This window comes from Malania oleifera, chromosome 7, assembly GCF_029873635.1.
Source record: "Malania oleifera isolate guangnan ecotype guangnan chromosome 7, ASM2987363v1, whole genome shotgun sequence".
In the NCBI taxonomy this organism is placed as follows: Eukaryota; Viridiplantae; Streptophyta; class Magnoliopsida; order Santalales; family Ximeniaceae; genus Malania; species Malania oleifera.
Genome location: NC_080423.1, coordinates 94,112,925 through 94,121,959, shown reverse-complemented (window position 1 = coordinate 94,121,959; position 9,035 = coordinate 94,112,925). Strand labels below are relative to the sequence as shown.

At 33.9% G+C, this 9,035-nt stretch overlaps 1 protein-coding gene across 1 annotated transcript; it reads right to left on the bottom strand.

Moving 5' to 3' along the window:
- LOC131160935 (cytochrome P450 714C2-like) lies at positions 1-3,442 on the bottom strand. The gene is made up of 5 exons (XM_058116807.1): positions 3,066-3,442; positions 2,728-2,954; positions 2,241-2,494; positions 1,192-1,546; positions 1-426 (listed from the first exon to the last, which is right to left on the bottom strand). Exons 1-5 carry the CDS (start codon positions 3,391-3,393, stop codon positions 1-3), a joined length of 1,590 nt encoding a protein of 529 aa, XP_057972790.1. The 5' UTR covers positions 3,394-3,442.
- Positions 3,443-9,035: the final 5,593 nt, after the last annotated feature.

Sequence of the window (9,035 nt, the reverse complement as noted above, 5' to 3'; positions counted from 1 at the left end):
TTATAACTTCTTTATAGTGATATTGACACCATGCTCAGGCACTATAATCAACCTACGCACAGGTGCGTGGCGATACTTTGGGGACAAAGAGAAGGAGAACTTGGATAAGATGGCAGAGAGAAGCATTTTGATTTCCACCAAGGCAAAGTTTTGTCCTGCACAAATCCGTGGGCCAACCCCGAAGGGTATATAGAGCTGAGGGAAGTTGGTGGCACTGTGGAGTCCATTGGCAAACCTTTGGGGATTGAAGGTGTGGGTGTCAGGTCCCCATAGCTGGGGGTCCTGGTGTAGGCCTATTGAGGAGAGCCAAACAGTGACCCCTTTTGGAATGTGAATGTTCTTTAGTTTCATGTTTTGCAAGGCCTCCCTCGGCACCACTGGGCATGGAGGGTACAGGCGCAGAGCTTCTTGAATTATACATGTTAACTGCAAGAAAAGTTTCCAAGATCATTATAGAAAGGAATTAAGATGCTTGATTTGGGCTTCAGTGTCCCAGATAGTATTTCGGCTAAACCTTAGGGATGGGGAGAGCCGTGTGGGTATGGGGCCTGTCCTTGTGTCTAGCCAGAATACTATTGTGGTCGCAGGAGCCGGGATATCTAACTCAAATATTTAAAAATTTTGATTATTCTTGTACAGTTAAAAGACATTATTGTGTATCATACTAGAAAAGGGCTATTCTATTGGGTAAATTTAATGAATAGTTACTGAATTTTGAAAGTAGTTTCAAATTAGTCACCAAAATTATGAGTTGAATTTTGGACATTGTTTCAAAACCAATGTCATCTATTGTGCAACTATCGTCAGAATGCCGTCGTAGTATGTCAGTCAGCCATCTGAGTAAGCTCTTGTGACCTGCCCAATGCCCAATTACCACTTCATTTACTCATTCCGCTGGCAGGTTAGGGATTAGGGTTTTGTTTAATGAAACTAGGGATTGCAATACTTCTGATGAATTATGTCAGTATTTTACGATTGCAAGCGCTAAGATCAGCTGGCTAACTGAGATGCTAGGAGAGTATTCCATCCATCTTAGGAGAGAAGATTTGTGCATCGTACAACATTGAAATTATGTACAGAGTTCAGAAATTCAAGCTCAGCGACCAATTTAAAACTACTACTAAAGCTCAGTAACTATTCACTAAATTTACCCTATTTTAAAAGATTAGTGGATCTATGTGAAAAACATACCAGTTTCATCTTGGTAAGCATATTGGCATCAGGGACAGCATGGTTGCCACAAACTTGTTGGACCTCAAGACGGGCCTTAGCTTGCCAATCTGGGTGGGCTGCAAGAAGCATGATGGTCCAAGCTGCAGCAACAGCACTGGTCTCATACCCTGCCAAATACACATTCTTGCAGTTGTCCACTATGTATTGTTCACATTCTGCCCCTTCCTCCCATCTGCTGCCTCCATCTATGATCTTCTGCAGCAGATCATTCTTTGGCTCACCCTTCATCCGATCCCTAGCTATCTTTAATATCATTGAATGGATTTCTCTCTTTAGTCTCCATTTCTCTCTATTGCTTTTTGTTGGAAGATGCCTGCATATCCAACCATCATTTCAAACGTTTGTGTGTTAAGAAGCCTCTATGATGCCAAAGTTAAATAATGATTATTCAAGAATTGGTATGTATTACTGTACAGATTGGGTTCTGGTTTGGTAGCAAATTGGGGTTGAGTTGACTTGTTTATTATCGGAAGAATAGTATATAACTCCTAACATGGTGTTTTAATTTGTTAGTTGATATAAGAAATATTAAATATTCATAAAAAATACTTGATGACTCATGAGGTTAAGTAACACATTAAAAAGAAAAAAAAAATCAAGAATGGAAAGTTAATAGAAATTAGAATTAGAGTTTTGGAGAGCAATTAAGAGAGCCTTTTGTCTTCCTTCTTAGATATAATGGTGGAAGTTTGATATTAACTAAAGGGAGATATTATTAAATGGCTCCCAAAAAAAAAAAAAAAAAAAAACTGTTAGTACTCTACATTTAACTTTTAACATATTAAACCGTAATTTTACCTCTTAAGACATTTACTTTTCTCTCGTGATTTGTATTTTACAAATAGATAGATTCATCATTTCATTAAGTGAAAAAAATATGGGGTGTCGACTAGTAAATTTTTTTTTTTGAAGTCTTAATAGCACCTGTTGGGTCGAGCAATTAGTTCGAAAAGGCTAACGATAATCCTAATATTCATATGATAATCTTGGGGAGTCATTCGACTTACGCTAAGCCAGGAATGGCTATGGGGGTGGCTCGAGTAGACAACAGCTCTTGAAGATGGCTGAGCTTGGAAAATATGTTGAGGCCTTCACAGTAGTCGTCTCCAAACAATGTCTTTGAGATTACAAAAGTAGAAAGTGTCCTCAAATGCTCATCCACATTTATCTCTGCTGTTGCTCCCCCCTCTCTGTCCACTTTCCTCTCCCAATTCGCCACCATATTCATTGCTGCCTCCCCCATGAAACCCACCATCCCCACCTATATATAGTTGCATATAGACTAAAGTGTCATTTTTAAGAGAGAGAGTGGCATTATTCTAAACACTCGCCAAAAGAACGGTGATGATGTAACCAATAAGTGTATTGGAAAAAAAATAGGCAGAAGAAACGATTCCTTCACTTAAATTAAAGTCTCAAAATTCAAACATGGCCCGAAGCATTTTGGGTTAGATCGAAATTAAGCAGCGGGCTGGGGTTCGATGAATACTATACCTTAACCTTGTCCATGTACAACTCAGGAGAAATGTTTTTCCTCTCGTGAACCCACAATGAGCCATTAGCAGCCACAATGCCCTGACCAAGCAGAGCGCCATACTCCTGCCGCCCATAAGATGGCTTCCCCAGCTCCGGCGACGTATTCAGAGTTATCTCCTTTGCCACCTCCGGATCCGTCACGTACACCACCTGCGCCACCCCCAGCGAAAACGTATACATCTTACCTGCATGCACCCCCTCATCCGAACTCAAAAACGAAAACAAAAAACACAAACACAGACAACCAAAAAGAAAAACACGAGACAGAAACAACTTCAAACTAAATATGGCTATACCGTATTTCTCTCTCCATTGGTGGAGGAATGGGAAAAGGGCAGAAACTGGAGCATGCTGCATCTGGGCATTTCCTCCATTATCATCACCTTCTGTTGCTGCTGCTGCTGCTTGTGTTGAAGAAGAAGAAGAGAGGATGGACTTGAGTTGGGGAATATTGCCTAGGAGAAAATAAGGAGGGGGGCCTGTGATCCCCTGCGCTGCCAGCTCTAACCTCACCCTTCTTGGCTTCAGCCACACCGCCTCAAGCAAACGCAGAAGCAATCTGCCCAACCCAAGCACAGCGATTGCCCACAACGCCTTGGCTGCTATGGCATACTTCTCTTCCATTTTTTATTTAAATTTTTATTCTGGATCAGACACTCCGGCTTTCATACTCCGCTTGCTTACTTATAACTCGAATGGTGATGGGCACCTATCTTTTTTAATACTAATTTGTTATAATATTATAAAACTGAATATTTTTTTATTATATTCTAGAGTTTATAATATTATTAATTACACGAGAAAGGTGCATTTAAAGTACACATTGAAATCTTAATATTTTATATTTTTAAAATTCATCATATATATCGTATTTAAGGATATAAGTGACTGGACGACTCCTCTAATTTTGACTTGTTTCGATTTTATTCAACTTTTTAATTTGATAATAATATGGGACTTTGTCTTAAATGAGATTTTTAAGTTTATTATATTTTTATATAGGTTCTGTCAGCCTGCACCACCATTCAAAAATTGGAGCATGCCACACGAGAAAATTTTGTTTATTAGGTTAGGTTTTGAGATCTGAGACTGAGAATTCATGCGAGAGATTTGTTAGATTATTTTAGACCTGTAAATGGATAAAAATAAGATAGTTTAAATTTTTTTATTATGTTTTAATTAAAAATTTTAATTGTAAAAAGAAAAGGAAAGAAAAATTAGGAAGAAACTTATTTTCTGTTGTATTTTTTCTTTATTAAATTTTATAAAAAATAAAAGCTTATTTTTATATAATATTAAAAATTAAAAAAATATTAAATATTAATGATGTGTAAATTCAAATTTTGTTCATGAATATGAATATTTTTCATTTTCTTTGTCGCTTTCCTCGCTAACCAAACATGAAAGTGTGGATTACTTGATATTTTATTTTATTTTTTGTAGTATTTTCCGAGTTCTAAACAAGGCTTAAATGAATGGATTGACGATTTTTAGATTTTATCTAATGAATATCCACCTATTCATAACAATTAATGTTTAAATTCGTAGATAATTTCATATGCTCAATACTTATTAGATATCGATTGCATGGTCCAATTGGTTAAAGCTTACTCTCACACTCCAAACTCTTGTGCTTCTAGATTTGTCCCATGTCCACTTTTAAACTCAAGCCCAAGTACGCAATTCCCGTGATCAAAACAAAAACTCTAAATTCATTATCTAAAAAAAAAAAAAAAATTTATAATTTTTCCATTGATTATTAAATGTTTAACAATTTACCAAATTATAATTTTAAAAATAACTTTAACTATTATGTTATGAAATAATTGTTTATTGCATGATTAAAAAATTATAATTAGAGATGGGCATTACAGATTATGATTATCTAATTCGAATCATCATAAATTCGCCACTTAATTGAATTAGATATGGATTGCAATTTCTTCACTCAATAAACCGTCTAATTTGCTATAGATTATTCGACCTGATTCGCTTTGTCAAATCTAGATTATTTTATGCAACAATTATCAAGAATAGGAATGGAGGGGAATGGGTTGAACATAAAATTTGATTTTTTAAAATATAATGTTTCAAGCAAATTATTATTTAATTTCATATTTACTTTATTTTATTAGCAAATGGTATGTGACAAATTTTTTTAAAATTTTAATTAAACTATACATTAGCTTTTAAACATTAAATCATGATGCTTAATGTAGACACCCCAAATTGCCCGGGGCCTTATATAAACCAAAATAATAATAAAAAAAAAATTTTATTTCATAAAAAACTGCAAATACAAAAAAAAATAAAATATTTGGAAAATAAAATACAAAAAGATGATTCAAATTTTACATAGCAAAAAAGGGAAATAAAAAAAGTACAAAAAGAATAGGAGGTGGACTAGCAATCTTTAATCTGCAATTCGAACCTGCAAAGAAAGAGAAAAGAAAATTAGTCATGTGTAAGGAAATAAAAAATAAAGAGGATTGACAGTTTGATTGGTCAAACTAATGATTGACTTTAAAATTTGACTGAGCAATCAAATTGAATGTAGATTACTCCTTAAGTCCTATAAATAAAGACATCTCATACAGAGAAATGGACACAGAGAGAAATTCACGTAGTTAAAAGCACACAAGTGGGATTCGCATAGTAAGAGATTTGCATAGTAACATTCACGTAAAGAGGATTGTTCTAGCAAGTTTTAGTAATTAAGAAAGATTAGAATAGTTCTGGTAAGAAATATGAAAATAATTTTGATTGGAAAAGTGAATTTGAAGCCTTGGAAGGAAGTTGTAGAAAGATTGAATTACGAAGTCATAAGCTTTTAAGGGGGTATTAAAGTCAGAATTCAGAGTAAGGTTGTAGACAAAGATCATAGAGCATTTGAGGATTGAAGGAGCTAATTAAAACGTTCGTTTTCTGTTTCTATGTTTTTTAAATATATCCAGTGAAGAAAATGAACTGAAAATAATATGAATTCGGATCCAATTTGTGGATTCGACCCATTGCATCGGGTTCATTGACCTGATCCACCAAGCTGGGTTGACCGAACTTGGTCCATTTGGTTTATGGGTCCATTAATGCTGAGGCCAGAGCCCAAGACTTAGATGGTTTAACCCAAATTTGTTCAAGCCTAGGTCCCGAGTCCATTTTTTTTAAAAAATTTAAAACCCAAAGTGGTTAGGCCCAAAACCATATATAAAGCCCATCAAAGAGCCGGAGCCCAAATTAGTTTTGGATAAGTCGGGCCCAAATCCAAATTCAAAGCTTAATAGTGGGCCTGAGCTCGAGTTCAAATCCAAGTCCTCAAACATTCATACCACGACCTAGAACAAAGAAAGCTAGTTTCTTAGCCTAACATTGTGCTTGAGCCCAAATTGATTTTAAAACAAGCCCAAACTCAAATGACTCAACTCAACATGGGCTAAGCCCAGAACCCAACTTGGCAAGTTTGACTCAACCTTGAGCCAAATCGAACCCAACTCAGTGGGTTGACTCCAATTCCATACTAGACCCAAACATTGAATTCAGACCAAGCCTCGATCTAAGCAAAAATTTAGTTTTAAACTCAAAACCATTCATATTGTTGAGAAAAAAAAGGAGATCAGGGGAAGGGAATTTATCTGGTTGAGGTCTGGATTTTAGAGACTCAAAGGTCTTTCATCCTTATAGATTTGACCTGCAAAAAAAAAATTTTAAAAATTAAAAAATCTAAGAAAAGCGAAATGAGAATCTAAAGAATGAAAATTTGACAAAGAGGAGAGAGTGGAGAGAAAAAGAAAGAGGGGAGAGAGAGAGAGAGAGAGAGAGAGAGAGAGAGAGAGAGAGACCACATATCACATAGCCCTACCCAAAGTGGGGTACCAGGTGATTAGTCCATCCCATATTAACATACCTAACAACGGAAGTCAATATATATATACCAATCCAAATACAAATAACCATAGTACTATCCATCCATACAATATACATATCTAAATACATCCCCAAAATCCACAAAATACTCTAGGGGATTATACTAAACGCATCCCCAACTCAAAATACTTACCCTGACTATCAGGGGAATATCTCTCCTCTATCTCGGAGCTCTTTTCGCTAGTTTGTTCAGATTCCCTCAAATGTTTAGATTCTGGGTGAGACATTTCTCGGTAAGACAGAATAAATTATTCACACAGTATGACAGTATGAGTTTTGTTATATAATAACATATTCATTCACATAATTATATCAATTGGGAAAATATATACAAATATGTACCCATAATCATATATATATATATATATATATATATATGTAAAAACATATTTTCATAAGCTTCCATTTCTCATATTCATATTTCAATAGCTTTCATAAGCTTTCATTTCACATAATCATATATCAATGTCTTTTCATAAATTTTCATTTTTCATAATCATATCCTAACTCATAAGTATCCACCCGCATGTAGCACCACGTTTCAGTAACTCATGGCTATTCATCACATTTAAGATGTACAAGTATCTTTCATTTCACTTTCCATAAACAAGTTCCATCTCATGAGCATCCACCAGTATACGACACGACGTATCTGTAGCTCATGACTATTTATCATATCTTATTCACATTTATCATGTCTGTAATGAGTAACCATCTTGAGGATATTCCAATCTTATCGTCATGTATTCACCTCATATGACGGGATTGTGCGTATGAAGATAATTTGTATTACACAGATGAAGTATAAGTTTGAGTTTTTTTTTTTTATGCAAACTTATTTCGCAATAGGAAATTTTCTAAATCACACTCTACAACAAGTAAAAATCACAAAAATAACACAATGCATTTAAAAATTTAAAGCATACAATTTTGGGTGTAAACTCAAGCTAAACAAAAATAAAAAAATGCCTGTGCAATAAGTACTCTTTGAAAAATTTTGTATACTCCAAGCTTTACAAAGCCTAGCCTACTAGTCAATTAATAATAATAATAATAATAATAATAATAATAATAGTCCCCGAACATAGGTGGCATGTAGGAAGTGGGCATGGCTGTCGTGGGCATAAGATCAGTCTGGCGTGTAAGTCTAAAAAACTCGATGTATCTAAAATAATAATAATAATAAAGGTAAAAATATCACTGATGTCTAAGATTAAAAGGCGATGACAATCGACGAAAATTTGATGCTGAATAAAATACTTCCACTACAAGGATATACTTTGAGCACAGCCCCTTCTCTGCATTTAGGATTGTGTTAGCGGCGTGCATGTTGTTGCCTGTTTGACCATTGATGTGATTGATTCCAGTTCCAGCTAGTACAGACCCCAGCCCATAATCACTAGACATGGATTTCAATTCCTGTTTGTTTTGTGAGGCATGGATTTCAAATGAATTCATGCGACTCTGGACAATATTATAATTCTGTATTATATTTTACTTAAAGTTATATAAATATGAGTTTTAAAATTGAATTTTAAACTTTAAAATATGAGGTAAAATTGTGTTTGAAAATATTAATTTCATTCCTAGAATTTTTAAATTTTTATAAATTTGAGGAAAACTCGATATAATTTTATATCTATTAAAATTTAAACAAATCTAAATTTAAAATTCAAACTCTGTTCGGAGACACAAATAAGATTACATTTGGAGGCTTACTTTTTATGCCTCAAATGTAAATTCCTATTGCATAAAATCTAGGATAAAAGACACTAATATGTTTTAAAGTTTGGCAAAAAGAAATTGATTTCTCCTGAAATTTCAAACCGTCCAAAAACTTCTCCTGAGATTTCCAGAATTCTAAGGACCTCTCTTAAAATTTGTTAAAAAGACACAAACCTCCCCTTATATTTCATTAAAAAAAAAAAATTATGATAGATTTCTATCTTTTTGGCAAACCTATGTCTTTAATATTTTTGAAATCTCAAAGGAGGTCTGTTGCATTTTTGAAACCTCTGGAGAGATCTCTATTTTTTTTTTACAAATATCAAGAGATAAATATCTTTTACTCTAAAATCTAACATAATATTGTATACCAATTCATCCAAATACAGACATATCTAAAATTCAAGATCCAACCTAAGAATAAGTACAATAATATACTTGTCTGAGGATGTAATAATTTTTATAAAAAAAATGTCACTCGTTTTAAAATTTATATTATTCCATCCAAATATAAATAGAAGAGACTAACACTTTCCATGGTAAAATTTGCAAATAATTATTCCTTTTCTATTTGTAACACTTATTACGGATTAAAATTAAATATAGTATTATCTACCAAA